Source organism: Chrysochloris asiatica, unplaced genomic scaffold, assembly GCF_000296735.1.
Source record: "Chrysochloris asiatica unplaced genomic scaffold, ChrAsi1.0 scaffold00120, whole genome shotgun sequence".
Lineage (NCBI taxonomy): Eukaryota > Metazoa > Chordata > Mammalia > Afrosoricida > Chrysochloridae > Chrysochloris > Chrysochloris asiatica.
The window spans coordinates 5,019,486-5,036,033 of NW_006408638.1; the positions used below are offsets into that span (position 1 = coordinate 5,019,486).

A 16,548-nucleotide genomic window follows, 5' to 3' on the forward strand; every position below is an offset into this window, starting at 1 on the left:
TGGCTTGCAGCTCAGCCTAAAACATTTTTTTAAAATAAGAGAATATGAACGCTTGTTGACAGATGGATAAAGTGTATTGAAAAGCAGGGAGATGATGTTGAAAGAAATGTATTTGTCTTTTCTAAAAGCTGTTTAAAATAAATTCTACAGTCAGAGTATGGATAATTTTTAACTCATCCTTGAAAAACTTTATCTATAAAACCAGGCAGCAGGTGGATTTGGCCCACAGGCCACATTGTGATGACATCCAATACAATAATGTTGGATGAATGTCAAGAAATTCTTCCAACGCTTTCTAGATAATGCACTAAAAACAGTTTACATTCTTAGTAAAAAAAAGTAAGTCACAAAAGCCAAGTATTAGAGGAAACAAAAGTATTCAATTCTAATAACTTAGTTCTAATTTCAGCTGTTACTATGAACATTACAGCCAGATTTCTGCCGTATAATTTACAAATGCCCCTTTAAAATGTATATCCCACCCATTATCCAACTCAGATTAATTTACCTTGTATTTCTCTTTGGCTTTCTCTTTGCCGAGAAGTTTAAGAACTTTATCAGCTAACAGCATGCTTTGTTGATTTTGGAACCCTTCTAAAATACAGACAGCAGTTACATCTAGAAACGATGGGAGAAAACAAATATAAGAATGAAGTTATTGGCAAAGATGACTAGCAGCATCAAATGGGCATAAGGTGACCACTGAAATATACATGGCCTTATGTGGCTATCAATTTCACATGCAATACATTGATTCTCAATTTTATATATACTATGACCAAACTCAGAATCCTGGTATGGAGATGTAGGTTAAGCACTGGATGCTAACCACATGGTCAGCAGTTCAAACCTACCACATGCTCCTTGGAAACCATACAGGGTTGCAATGAGACCAACCTGATGGCACTTAATTAATGACAATAAATCAAGTTCAAAGATTAGAAAGAGATTCTATTTCCCTGGGGTTCACTTTCCTCCTCTGCAATGAAGGGACTGTACTTGACTTCTGATACTACTTCCTGCTCTAATACTATCTATACAGCAAATAAAATAAGGAGCCCAGGAATATGTTCTTCTGGGCAATAAGTGCCGAATGAATGAGTATACTGAGGTTCTCTCATGTCTGGCTTTTTTTTTACAGGCCACAGAGCTATTCCTTGCCTCTAAATCCACCTTGTCATAGTCCTCTCAAATAAATCTCACCTGACTCAAGCTATACTAGTTTGAAATTTCAAGATTCGTGGTTCCTTATCTCTGAATCTTTCATTCAAAGAACTCAAACAATTTTTCACAATTCCACATCCTTGTTCTGACAATTAGGTCAATCTGCTGGTATGCTTCCCTAACAGCCTGGCTAGTTCCAATAGTCATGTCTTTTCCCACCCCATTTCTCTTCTCAAAAATTCCATTCAACTTCCTTTCTATAAATTATTTGTTAATAACTTCAAGACCTGGCTCAAAACATAGGATTCTCCTTCTTAGATTACTCCTTCTACCAACTCCCAAGTAGGAGACACCACAAAGCCTTCAATTTTCTAAAGTGTTCTTTAAATCATATTCATTTGGCAATCCAGATCTTTTAAAAAAAAAGGATCTTTGCCCTTAAAAAAAAAAAAAAAAGTTATTTTTGAAAGGAATTATGGTTACATTTGATGTTTATTAATGCTTTTAAATCACATGTAAATATGTAATAGTAAACAGTTTTGTAATGGAATGTCAGAAAATTACATTCTAGTTTAGCCCCATATTACCTACAATAATGTACTTAAAGTCATACTAACTGCAATCAGAGGTTTGGCCAATCAGAGGTTGCAGACAGGTACAGCATATACTAAAAGGGGCAAATTCACTTTGATGCTTGTTCCAATCTAATTTCCAATTGTGTATAAAATAATGTTTGAGTAACCAGGACCAAAAATGTATGTTTTTCCTTAACGATTCATCATAAATTCATATTTATACAGGATATTATCTGATAATAGAATCTAAAAAACTATCACTTTCTAAAAACTCTTTTCAAATTTCCTTTTTCAATTCATTTCATTGAATGCCAAATTTAAAATGTGATTTATGAGGGGACTTCAAAAGTTGGTGGAAAAATACTATTATCATTCAATTCTATTTTTCCATGAACTTTTTAAAAGGCCTTTTATAAATTCAAAATATTAAAACACTTTTAATCCCACAGTTGGAAACAAAGAGTTTTAGTAATCTCAATTTAAACTGGAAAACAAAGTCTCAATTGGAGAGAAGTCCTATATTTAAATACAATTGATTACTCAAAAGGCAGAGCTTCATATAAATTTACCAATGACTAGAAAGTATTCAGTAATTTTTTTATGTAAACACAACAGTATCCTCACCTTCTAAACATTCCTTCTTATTGTCTAGCTTCTCGTGGGCTTTTGCACGTCTAAAGAGCGCTTTCACATATTTGGGATTAAGTTCAACAGCTTTTGTACAGTCTTGTGCCACCTCTTTCCATTTTTGCTATAATTGAAAGCATTAAAAAAAAAATCATACTATTAGAAGCGCTGTTTAACAGAAATGGCTTTTTCAAACTTGACAGGCTGAGAATTAAGAGTCATAGTAGAGAAAAATATTACAACACCTACACAGTCAATGTCCAATATACAAAATTACAAAAACGCAAACTCATCTAAATATCACTGACAAGAAAAACCACGTGTTTTCTACCACCAAATCTACAAACCTATCTGATTCTACATGCTTCCTCCTCTATTGCTATGACTGAGCAAGGACCCCTCCTCATCACTGTGATCTGAATCCACCTTAAGGACTGCATGCCTCCCGCTATCCCTTCTCTACAACAATATGCTTCTTGACGGAACCAACCTTAGAGCAAAATCACACTTGTGCTGGTATTTCCCAACTTTTAAACACTCTCCCTTGATTCTATTCCCTAACGTTATTGCCCCATTTCTCAGTCCCTCTTTATTGCCAATCTTCAAAGACCTGCCTGCCACACTATTTGTTTTCCACCTACCTCACCGACTGCTTCTTAATTACCTTTGCTGAGTTCTCCCTGATCTCTACATGCTGGATTCCTCAAGGTCTCATCTCTCTCCCTAGGCGATCACATCTACTGCCCTGGATTTATAAATAACTAAAATTAGACAATTTCCAAATGTATCTTTTTAGTCTAGATCATTCTTTTAAATATATAGGCATTTGTCAATTTAGCTACTAATGGGACAGCTATATTTAGCTGTCTCACCCCATTATCACTAGCTTCTACAACTACCACTGTTAGTAAAATTACTTTTCTTTTTCACCCTTTGCATTCAAAGCAACGGCAAGTTTTGTTGGTCTTCAGTTTTCCTTCATGTCTCATCCAGGCTACTGCTACAACATTGTTACTTGGATTTCCCTAAGTCTACTCTTGAATTCTTCCAATACAAGGGTAAGTCAAAAAGTTTTGCTATATATTTACAGAAACCTTTATTTAAAATACCAAAATGTGAAGCTATGGTTTCCTGAAATATGCTCTAACCCTAAAGTGTATACAATTCTGAAGGTGGTGTTTCCTTCTTTCTAACCCTTTCCCAAAGAATTGTGCACTCTTTGTGCACAGCAGTTTGGGCATCCTTGAGAGACTCAAATTGTGTTCCTTTTAAATGTTGAGTTTGGGTAACAAAAAGAAGTCTGAAGGCTGTAGGGTGGACAGGGTAAGGTTTTCCACCAAAATTCTCATATGACAGCCCTACCCTTGAAGAATAAGCAGCTGTACTGTCAGGATGGAAAGAAAAAGATTCCTTGGTGTAACTTTCCTGGCCTTTTTTTTCTCACCAAAGCAGTTTTAAATGAAAACAAGCAAAAAATCTCTCCCTAATAGTCCCCTATAATAGTCCTGTTCCTTAAATAAAAATCTATCAAGGTTACCCTTTTGAGATCCTAACCTAGCCTCCATAACTTTCCCGGGCTGACCTCTCTGCCTTGAATTTAGCTGGCCCAGCATATTTCTCCCCCTTCAGAAGTCACTGTTTTTTGAATGGGCCTTGAACTTTAGATCACATTGTTAAATCCAAATTTGTCTACCTATTATGAATCCCATAAAACTGTCTTCATTAATTTCAATTTTGCGTAAAAGATTGTCTGAGCTAGCTGATCATGCAGCGCTTTTGGCACCCACAATGCCAAAAGCATGTTGAGGCCAAAATGTTCACTTAAAATAGAAAATTCTGAATCATGTGAGATTGCAAGTTAAGTAGTTGTTTCATCAATTGTAATTCTATGGTCGCCTTCTACCAGTTTCTGAGCTATAGCCAGTTTTCTTCATCTGTTGAGTTTGACGGTATTCCCTTTCTTGGCTCATCTTTGATGTCTTCCTGACCTTCCTTAAAAGTGCTTGATCCATCTAAACACTGCTGTTTTATGTGTGGCAGTATTCCCGTACACTTCAGTGATTTGGGAAGATGTTTACTGCAAAAAAAGCCTTTTTTCTTTTGCACCCTAAGAAGACTAAGACAAATGTATCATTGAGAGAACTTTCCTGCAGAGACCTGTTGAAACACATTTCATTTAGAATAAACCCAAGCTTGTAAGAACTGGAAACCTAGTAGCAATACCTTTTGATTTACCCTCATATATTCTTGACAGAACAATGAGAACAATCTTAGATAATGATCCTGTTCCACTTAAAATCCTTAGATATTTCCTATTACACTTTGAATCAAATCCAAATTCCTTACCATTCCTCATAAGGCCTTGCCTGGTCAGGCCCCTACCTACCTCTAATTTCATCTCTTTGTGCTCCAGAAACTTTTATGCTTCTTAGAGTTTACGATTTAATGCCTTTGCACAATTACAATACTTCCTCTATTTGTAGCACGTATTTCTCCTCTGCTCTCCCTTGCATACCATTCCCATACTCAGTCATTAAGAGTCCTTTGTTTCTCCAAAGCATTTAATCAAAATTTGTCATTTAATAGTTTATTGTTTAGCTAACTTTGAATCCTAAGCTTTTATTGAATATTTATACCAGCTCCTACCACAGTAACCTTCCATGAGACAATCAATAAAATTTGACTGAACAAATAAAATGAAAATACAGAGCCCAATAAACAGAAAACATTGCTCAATTCAACATTGTAAAAAATTAAAATTAAAACAGAATGTTTTTCTCTTATCAGAATGTCAAAAATTACTAAGATTGGTCATAAAAAGTCAACAAGAATATAAGAAAATAAGCATGCTCATATATTATTGCAGGGAGATGTTGGTGCTATTTCTTTATAATTCTGTAGTTATACTCCTAAAAAATGCTTCCTCCCCCGCAAAATATTTCAAAAATATTTACTGCAACAATGAATGCAATAAAGAAATTAAGAATAATTCAAATGTCAATCAACAGGGTGATGTTTTCTACTACACAACTATAAAATGGTTAATATATATAGTAACATATAAAAAGAATGAACTAGATCTGCATGTGCCAATATGTAAACACAATATCCTATACTAGCAAATGAAAGAGAAATCATAAATAAATGCATAGTAGGATTTCATCTTTGGTCTTCCCCCCTCCCTTTATCATTTATGAGGGAGCTTCAAAAAGTTCATGGAATACAGAATTCAAAGATAAATTTTTCCACAAACTTTTGGAAAAAAATTTGCTTCAAACTGTTGAGGAGGTAGTCACCAGAAAATTTTATTTTCTGTATTAACTGAAACCTTAAGCAAATAAACAGAAACAAAAGGAACAGAATAAAACAATTTCAGGTACATACCAACTGTTCAAAGGCAGCAGCTCTGTTCTGATAAAATGTGGAAAGGTCAACATTCTTCTCTGTAGGACACAAACTGATAGCTTCAGTATAACACTGAATGGCATGTTCGTATTTTCCTGCTTTGAAATATTTGTTGCCTTTGTTCTTGGCTGCTTGGGCTCTATCAAGAGAGTTCTGAAAAGAGATGAAACAATTATTACTTACCAATATTCAGGAACAGATGCAAATACGTGACTAATAAACTGCTAGAAAAATATATGGAAGGTTGTGTAGAATGGCTGTTTATAGAGTATTAAGTTGCTCCATACAAGTATCTTCGGGGACAGATTCTAAATAGTGTGTCAGCTGCGTCATTATATTATTTTTTAATTTTAGCAACAGACTTTTCTAAAAAGGCTTTAATGCTTTACAGCACCACTTTCCTTCCATTTCTGCCAGCAGTAAGTGTTCAGTGTGGTCTTGTTGGTTCCTACTCATAGTGACATTGTATAGCGTTTCTGAGGAGCAGCTGGTGGGTTTGAACTGCCAACCTTGTACTTCACAGTCCAGTGCTTATCCTATAACGCCAGTCTAATGGATATAATGGAGCACAGGAGCTCTCTATAGGGTAAGTAGTAGAATACTAACAAAACTTGCGCCAACCAGCTGCTGTCAGTAGAAAAATGAGGCTATTGGCTCACACAAAGATTTATAGCCTTGGAAACACTGTGTTGGAACAACACTTTACAATGGGTACAAAGGAGCTCAGCTAACTGAAAGATTGGAATTTTCGAGCCTGCCCAGTGGGTACTGGTGTGGCGCTGTAAGATAAGCACTAGACTGCTAACTGCAAGATCAGCAGTTCAAATCCACCAGCTGCTCAATAGTCCTATACAGGTTTTCTAGGCGTCAGAACCTACTAAATGGCACTTAACAACAATGGTAGCTCCGAGAGAGAAAATACTTGATAATCTGCTTCCATAAAAGATTATAGTTTAGAAAACCCTTTCACAATAGGTCACTATGAGTCGAAATGGATTGGATGGCACCTAAGAGTGGGTATAAAACAATGGTTCTCAATCAGGGATGACTTTATGCCCTAGGGTGCATCTGGAGTTCTGGCATGGCACTGTGGATTAATGCGCTGGACTGAAGTTGGTTTGATCTGTAAGATCAGCGGTTTAAGCTCACCAGTTGCTCCTTGGAAATGACAAACAGGGTCGCTATGGGTTGGAACCGATTCGACAGCACTTAACAAGAGCACATCTGACAACGTCTGGAGACATTTCTGATGGTTACAACTGTCATCCAGAGGCTATACCCATAGGCCAGACCAGTACCATAAAGAATACTCTATGCCAAAATATCAAAGGCCAAGGTTGGGACACCGTGGTACAGAGTAATATTCCAGTATACATTTTCTTACTAGTGGAGTTGAATGTATTTTAATTTGTATTGGACATTGACTTTCTTATTTACATGTGTTGCTTATTTTTCTATGTCTATCAACGTACAGAATAGACAGTAGAAACACTGTGCCATCATCATTACAATTTTTATCCCAAATCTACTGTCATCCATCAACTTCATTTATGGTTATTTTTGTGCTATGCACGTTTAAATTTTTTAGAAGCCAGTTTTAACTATCCCTAGAATATACCCGTGAATTTCTAAAATTTCTGAATTGTGGCTCTTCATAAAAAAGAAAAAAAAAATCAATTCTGCACATAATATAAGGCATAAATGTTTAATTTCTTCCCTTACAGTCAGTTGCAATTTCTCTTAAAACCCATCCGCCGTTTCCTATTTTTTGTCATATATAAAATGTCTATCTATGCCAGTAAGGACCGCTGGTACCACAGTGGATAAGTGCTCAGCTGCTAACAAAAAGGTTGGTGGTATGAATTCATCAATGGCACAACAGAAAAAAGACCTTGTAAATGCTCTGCCCCCATAAAGAATGCAACCTTGGAAATTCTATGGGGCAGTTATAATGTGAGTTGGAATCGACTTGATAGCACACAACAGAAGGGCCTGGGGCTTCAAAAAGTTAGCGGAAAATTGCAATGAAAAGAAATACATTCATCAGCAATAAAAGAAACAAAAGAGACTATTTAAATCACTAGTAACCTACAAGAGATACATAAGGCGCTCTGGTAGTGTAGTGGTTACAAATCGGGCTGCTAACCTCAAGGTTGGCAGTTTGAAGCTAACAGCTGTTCTGCAGGAGAAAGAGGCTATCTGCTCCTGTAACGATTTACAGCCTCGGAAACCCTGTGCAGGGTCCGCTCCACAGCACATAACGATAACAACAAGAGATACAAAAGGATATTAAATCCATAATAAAAGAACAGGGGATGACTTAAAGGGAGCAAATTAAAAGGTCTTAGAGAATAAAAATGATTGCCAAAATAAAATTTACAAAAATTTAGAAAGGCTGAATCACAAAATGGAGAAAATACATGTTGCTAACTAGATGGCTGATTTTTATTCCTTTGCAAGTAAATGGATTACCCTGTTTTTAAGGTCCTCTATTCTCAGAGTTCGGACACCTGGTGTGGTGCTGCAGGAACAGCCCCTATATGGGGCAACTATGAGTAGGAACTGACTCGATGGCATTTAACAATTCTTAGAATTCAGAACTTCTATGTAGTTATAAAAATGTTCTTGCTTAGCACTCATTAGGTATACAACTTTTGGTGAAAAACGACTAGCAAGAGTGCTGGTGATATTCATTGTTGTTGTTGTTAAGTGCCATCAAGTTGATTCTGACCCATAGCAACCCCGAATAGGGTTTTCTGAGGAGCAGCTGGTGAGATTGAACCACTAACCTTGCAATTCAAATGGCTTTGCAGCCTGGTGCATTAACCCCCACCCCCACCCCCACCCCAGTACTTGGCCTTAAAGTTGTGACAATGTTAAAAGGTAGCAACATTCTTTCTTTTTTCCCTCCTCCTACATAAAATAACTTACCACTGTGTGTTCCCCTATGTTCACTGCTAAGTACTGATGTAAAAATTATCCCAGCAAAATACTTAGTTAGGGATTCCAGTTAGAGGTTATTTTTTGCAAATTGCAAAAAGCAAGCCATATAATATAGTTCTTGCCCTTTATATTCTACATCCCAGTATGGTTGAGTATCATGTAGGATCTTTAAATGTATACATTAGCCATCTAAGATACAATAATAATCAGAAATGGAACCAGACTATGAGACTAATGATCTCCACAAACCACTGCTTCCGTTATCTTGAGACCAGACTGAAAACGGTGCCTAACTAACACCACTGAACATTGTGATGAGTGTACACAATAGATGGATCCTTGAAGCACTTACTTAATGAAGCTCAAAGACTACAGCCTTCAGTATGGATTACACCTCAATAAAAGGAAAACAATAATCTTTGCAAATGGACCAATAAACATTGTGATAAATGGAGAAACATTGAAGTTATGAAGGATTTCATTTTGCTTGGATCCACAATCAAATCAAGCGATGTATTGGATTGGGTAAATCTGCTTTAAAGTGTTAAAACAAAGCAAAGACATCCCTTAGAAGACTAAGGTGCACTTGACCTAAGTTACGGTATTTGCAATTACCCCATATGCATAAGAAAGTTGGACAATTAAAAATGAAGAATTGATGCCTTTGAATTATGATGTTGGCAAAGACCATCAAACATACCAGACTGCCAGGTATTATTGTTGTTAAGTGCCGTCGAGTCGGTTCTGACCCATTAGCGACCCTGTGTATAGGGTTTAACTTTTGCTCCCTTCTTCTAACTATAGTTATAGTTAATTTTTTGTATGTACATTGTTGTTAAGTGCTGCTTAACAGTTCCAACTCATAGCAACCCTGTATAGGGTTTCTGATGAGTGGCTGATGGGTTTGAATTGCAAACCTTGAGGTTCAAACCGACCTTGCAGTCCAATGTATTATCCTGCAGTGCACAAGTGTACAAATTAAGATTTGTAAGAAACTCTTTATGATGTATGTTCAGAATATTACAGTTAATCTAGGATAGCAAGTCAACAAGGAACATGTATGTTTTAAAACTGGGGTGTGGGAGGATGAGAAGGACCATGAAAAACACAAATAATTCCCAGAGGAATATAAAATTTCCATTTGTCAATAGCCATAATCTTCTGAAACCTAGAAATATAAATTAAATAACCACCCTGAAATATCTTTTAAGGATAAAAGTCAGTCAGGACTAAATTGACAAAGAAAAGTTTTGGTAGAAAACCCCACATAAAAAGGAGACCTGAAAGTCTTTATGCAGCTTTGGCCTATGGGGAGGGAACAACTGCACTTGAAGCAATCTCAGTGAACCTTCCATTCTACTAGAGGCAAGTCTGCAGACATGTCTGCTCCCAGACTGGAATGATTCCAAACAGGCTGTGATATCCAAAGTGAGGATCCCCTATACCCAAGAGGCAAGTAACAGAATACTTGTCTCTGTCTTCCAAGAGACCACAGAATCAAGCACTGTTAACACGAAGGAAAATCAATACCATAAAAGAGGTACCCAAATCAAACTGAAAATTATCTTTGAACCCATTGTTGCTGCCACTGTATCAATCCATTCATTGGGGATCTTCCTCTTTTTCACTGACCCTCCACTTTCCCAAGCATGATGTACTTCTACAGGTACTGATCTCTCTAGACAAAGAAAGAGACAAAGGAAGTCTCACACCATCACTTCTAAGGAACTCTGGCTGTACTTCTTCCAAGACAGATTTGCTTATTCTTCTGGTAGTTCAAGGTACTTTTAATATGCTTCTCAAATACCATAATTCAATACACAGATTCTTATCAAGTCTTCTTTATTCATTGTCCAACTTTCACATGCATATGAGGCAATAAAAAAATACCATGGTTTGGGTCAGGTGTACCTCAGTCCTCAAACTGACATCATTGCTCTTGAGCACTTTAAAAAGGACTTGTGCAGCAGTTTGCCTAATGCAGTATCTAATGTCGTCTGATTTACTGCTTCCTGAGTATTGCTGACTGAAGCAAAATCAAGTCTTTCACAACTTCAATCTTTTCTCCACTTACCATGATGTTATTTGTCCAGTTGTGGGAATTTTTATTTCCCTTACACTGATGTCCTATCACCACTGAGGGTTGTAGTCTTTGACAAGGTTCTTTATCACACCATTTTTCTATAGTATAATAAGAAATATTATAGAAAATACAACTTATCACTGAATATAAACTTCCTAACCACTCGATGGCACTTAACAACAACAACAACAACCACTAAAAAAGTAGTGCAAATGTTTAATGCATGTTGTTGTTGTTAGGTGCTGCAAAAACCATGTGGAGGTCATGTCTGACTTTCTCTGAACTTCACAAGGATGAAAGAGAATCAAACTCAAAATCAGCCTAAGACAAATTCCTATGAAGTGGAGGTCAGACATGTCTCCTCCCACCACCCTATTCGATACAAACCATTCCTCCCACAGCAATCTCTGCTTCACATCTGGATTTGGTAATTAATTGCAATGGCAACAAGGACCATACTCACGATTATGGGGTTTATTAGGGAAGTGAACAGGGTACAACTCAGGACGCAGCAGTTCTCCAGTAAGGAATGCCTCTTGGCTGCCATACACAGGCATGCCTCACTTTGTCTTTGGCCTCTCAGTCACGTCGCTTCTCAGTCTTTGCCCTGCCTGGGCAAGTGTTAAGAAGCTTCTTTAGTCTGTCCAAAGGGCACATTCTGCAAGACGGTCTCCTGCCCGTAAGCACTCAGCTTTACTCAGACCATAGGCTTAGATGCCTACAAGCTGCTCAATGTAGCCATCTGTCACCGTCTCTGCTGCTGCCACTTTTCTAGGTAGGGATTTCAATTTGTATTTCGTCAATTCCTGGTATCTTATTTTTTGCCAATAACTTCAGTGCAGCTTCGGCTTCTTTCTTTAGTATCATTGGTTCTTGATCATATGCTACCTCTTGAAATGGATGAACATCAATCATTTCTTTTTGGTACAGTGACTGTGCATTTCTTCCATTTTCTTTTGATGCTTACCGCACCATTCAATATCTTGCCCATGTTGTTGTTGTTAAGTGCTATCGAAATCAGTTCCAACCCATAGCCACCCTGTATAGGGTTTCCAAGGAGCTGGTGGTGGGTTTGAACCACTGACCCTGTGGTTCAAACTGACCTTGCAGTCCAGCACACTATCCTGCAGTGTCACACCAGGACTTCATTTTGCAGATAGACTCCTTTTCAAAATTTCTAAAAGCTTTAATTTTTTTTCCCAGTCCTTTCAACTTAAGAAATGCTGAGTGTGTTCTTCTCTTTTTGGTTTCTTAACTCCATGTCTTTGCACATTTCATTATAATATTTTACTTTGTCTTCTCAAGCTGCCCTTTTGAAATTATCTGTTCAGCTCTTTTACCTCCTCATTTCTTGGATTCGCTTTAGCTTCTCGATGCTCATGTCTGACTTCCTCTAACTTCACAAGAAAAAAAGAAAGAGACTCAAACTCAAAATCCGCCCAAGACAAATTTCTATGTGGACCCAAGAAACAAAATGAAGTCTTTGACAACTTCAATCTTTTCTTCATGTATCATGGTGTTATTTATTGGTTCAGTTGTGAGCATTTTCATTATCTTTACAAAGGTACTATGTATTCAATTTCCATGAGTCTGTTCCGTGAGAAAAAGATGTGGCTTTATGCTCCTGTAAATAGTTACAGCCTCAGAAGGTTGCTATGAGTTAGAATTGATTCCATGGCACACAACCACCACCAATATAATATATAAGCATATGGGCATAACTTGAAGATATTGTACATTTGATTCCAGACCACAATAAAGTGAATATTGCAATAAAACAAGTTTTTAGTTTCCCAGCATGTGGAATTGGAATGATTGTAATGCAAAGACTGGAAACAAAAAGGAAGGATCAGTAGCTGGAAAACACCTTGGTAATAGAAATCATGCTGGATTGGACATTGTACAACAGAATTGTGCAAGACCAATGACTTATTCATTGCAAATACTTTTCTTTTTTAAAGCAAAGAACATATTTACTTTATTATCTAATGAGGTTGTCAGAGAATAGTTCCAAGTCAGATTATAGGCTTGATTTATGCTGCTGCTTCATTTCTACCACATTTGCCACTAATTGTAAAGCAGTAAGGATTCTCATGTTGCTAAATAGTTTTACTCTGGACTCTACATTTACCCATCTGAATTGTTGCAAATCAGGCCTTGGCTTTTGAAGAAAGTCTGCGGTGTATGAGACAATGTTATTAAATTTAGACATGTCAAATTAAAATGAATTTACAGTAGTCTTGTATGTCTTCTTTCAGTCCAGTGCTACTAAGCTATCTTGTCTACAGTTCCATGAGAGACTTAAGAAAATCTTTGGCATTTGAGAAATAGGTCAATCTGCTCACTACCATCAAGATTTTTGAAAAAAATGCATGTAACAGTGTCTACACCTGAAACACAATGCAAAATTTTGTTTTTTCCACAATAAAGGCTCTGCTGTATTGATATGAATAAATCAGTACACATGCTACTGATATACAGCATCCACTTTCTGTTTGGTTAAATGATTAAAGATGTTTAATCATCATACTGGAGTCCTGTGTGGCACCACAGAACAATGCACTGGACTGAAAGGTCAGTCTGAACACAAGGTCGGTGGTTCAAACCCACCAGCCACTCCCTAGAAACCCTATACAGGGTCACCATGAGTCAGAACCTACTCAAAGGCTCTCAACAAGTATCACACTATTTATACTTTATGATGAAATACACTAAAAATGTGATTGTGAATGAAGTTAAACTCACTCTAAAACCTTATCATTAATTCAGAGTGTTGTTGTGAAGTATGGTAATAGTGACCCTGTGCAGGGTTTCTGAGGCTGTAAATCTTTGCAGGAGCACAAAGACTTTCTTTCTTCAATTGTGTGGCTGGTTGGCTTGAACTGCCGGTGTTGTGATTCAGAATCCACTGCTTAACCTCTACAGCCACTGCATACCTTTTATAAAACAATATAAAATATGGATATACAAAAGGGGACTATATACTAGATGGAATACACAAGAATCAAACTGACTAAATCTGTGGGAGGAGACAGTAGAAAAGCTCAGTATCATCAACTAAAACAAGGCCAGGGGCCAACTGTGGAACAAACCACCAACTACTCATATGCAAATTCAGGCAGAATCTGAAGAAAATTAAAAGAAGTCCACCAGAGCCAAAATATGAACGTGAACTTATCCCACCTGAGCTAGAGATAGATTTGATGCATTAGATATCCAGAAGAGCTGTGGGATGACATCAAGAATATCATGCAGGAAGAAAGCAAAAGGTCATTACAGAGACAGGAAAGAAAGAAAAGATCAACTACCTAGCCAAATGACTGGGAGAGATCCATATTTGTGCCACTGCAAAAAGTGACCCAACAAAATGCAGAAATCATCCAACAGTATCATTAATAGCCCATGCAAGTAAAATTTTGAAGAATATTTCAAAAATGGCTGCAAAAGTATATCAACAGTGAACTGCCAGAAATTAAAACTGGATTCAGAAGAGGATGTAGGAGATATTATTGCTGACGTTAAATGGACCTTGGCTGAAAGCAGAGAATACCAGAAAACTTGTGCTTTACTGATTATGCAAAGGCTTTCAACTGTGTGGTTCATGACAAACTATAGATAACATTGTGAAACATGGGTATTTCAGAACACTTGACTGTGCTCACAAGAAACTTGCACAAAGATCAAGAGGCAGTTGTTTGGACAGAACCAAGGGATACTAATGGTTTAAAATCAGGAAAGGTGTATGTCAGGGCTGTATTCTTTCACCATACTTATTCAATATGCATATGAAACAACCTCGCTTATTGAAAGTGATAAAGACTTTAATACTTACTGGATGAAGATCAAAGGCCACAGTCTTCAGTATGTATTGTATCTCAATGTAAAGAAAACAAAAATCCTCACCAGTGGACAAATAAATAACATCATGATAAAATGGAGAAAAGATTCAAGTTATCAAAGATTTCATTTTCCTTGGATCCACTATCAACATTCATGGAAGTACCAGTCAAGAAATCAAAAGACATACTGCATGAGGCAAATCTGCTACAGATGTCTTTAAAATGTTCATGTACAAAGACACCATTTTTAGGACTAAGGTGTGCCTCACCCAAGCCATGGTATTTTCAGTAGCATCACATATAGGGAAAGTTGGACAATGAATAAGAAGACTGTAGAAGAATTCATTTGCGTTATGGTAACTGGAAAGGAATGTTGAAAGTTCCATGGGCAGCCAGAATAACAAACAAATCTATGTTGAAAGAAGTACAGCCAGAATGTTCTTTAGAAGTCAGGGTGGCAAGATTTTGTCTTTCATACTTTAGAAATATTATTTGGAGGGACCAGTTCCTGGAGAAGGACATTATGCTTGATAAAGTGGAGGTTTAGCCAAAAAGACAACCTCCAATAAGATGAACTGGCACAGTGGCAGCAGCAATGTGCTTAGGCATAACAATTTTGAGAATGGTGCAGTACCAGGCAGCGTCTCATTCTGTTGTGTAGAGTTGCTACGAGTAGGAGCCAACTCAACAGTACTTAAAAACAAAAACAGTGCATATGTTATGTTTACAATGTACTAGCTCAGGTAGCACAGTGGTTATGAATCGGGCTGCTAACCTCAAGGTCAGCAGTTTCAAACTACCAGCGGTTCGGCAGGAGAAAGATGAGGCTTTCAGCTCCCGTAAAGATTTACAGCCCAAGAAACCCTGTGCAGGGTCACTATGAGTTGGAACTGACTCCACGGTACTTAACAACAAGTGGTTAAGAGTCAGGCTACTAATCTCAAGGTCAGAAGTTCAAAACTACCAGTGGTTTTGCGGGAGAAAGATGAGGCTTTTTGCTCCCATAAAGATTTACAGCCTCAGAAACTCTATACAGGGTCAACTATGAATGGAAACCGACTCCATGGCACAAATCACCACCACCAGGTCTATTAGGAGTCCTGAGGAGGTGCTGTGGATTAAAACGCTGGACTTCAAGGATGATCTGAAATGCAAGGTCAGTGGTTCAAGCTTACTTTGCTTCTCAGAAATCCTATACAGGGTCGCTATGGGTTGGAAACAAATCGATGGCACTTAACAACAACAACATAGTCTATTAAGTGTGCATTATGAAAAAGTTTGAAATATTGTTGGGAGTTGCCAAACTGTGTTACAGAGACATGAAACTAACAAGCACATACTATTAGAAAATTGGTGTCGATAGACTTGCTGGACCACAGGCTTGCCAGAATCAATAAAATGAGGTATTCCTATAAATTTAAACTTTGTACTGTTATTGAGATGAATTAAGAACAGATACTAACTTCTGACTCTGACATCACACAAAGTGTTTTTTAAAATAGTCTACTAGAAAATACATGGACAGATACAGGCTGAATGGGTAGAAGAGGGAGAGTGGGAGTACACCCACAATGTAAAAATGCTTGACACAAGCTATTTTACTACAAACCCACTTATAAATGTGGTGGACAAAACGATGGGAATTTCTTAGACATTACCAAACATCTTGCAGCAACAAATTGCTGGACCTGCAGGCTTAGGATCACAGTCTCAGAGGGCACCACATTCAGCTGATATACACAGTCCACAAAAACGAAAGTTCTAGAGAACAAACAAGATGGCGGATCGGGTGGACGTGTAGCAAAGAGCTCTGCCAGCAACAACACAGAACACCTGACCAAGCAGGCTCAGGGGATGGTCCCAGAACTCTGAACCACATATAAAGGAATACTTAGAAGGTTGGAAGGCTCAC

At 37.4% G+C, this 16,548-nt stretch overlaps 1 protein-coding gene across 1 annotated transcript in view; it reads right to left on the bottom strand.

The window, feature by feature from the left end:
- Window positions 1-16,548, bottom strand: part of TOMM70A (translocase of outer mitochondrial membrane 70 homolog A (S. cerevisiae)) — a 51,405-nt gene that overhangs the window by 22,063 nt on the left and 12,794 nt on the right. Inside the window, exons 2-4 of the mRNA XM_006868611.1 lie at window positions 5,751-5,924; window positions 2,364-2,490; window positions 509-618 (exon numbers count right to left, since the gene is read on the bottom strand). Of these exons, the coding sequence (XP_006868673.1) occupies window positions 509-618; window positions 2,364-2,490; window positions 5,751-5,924 (411 nt within the window). The remainder of the gene's footprint in view (window positions 1-508; window positions 619-2,363; window positions 2,491-5,750; window positions 5,925-16,548) is intronic.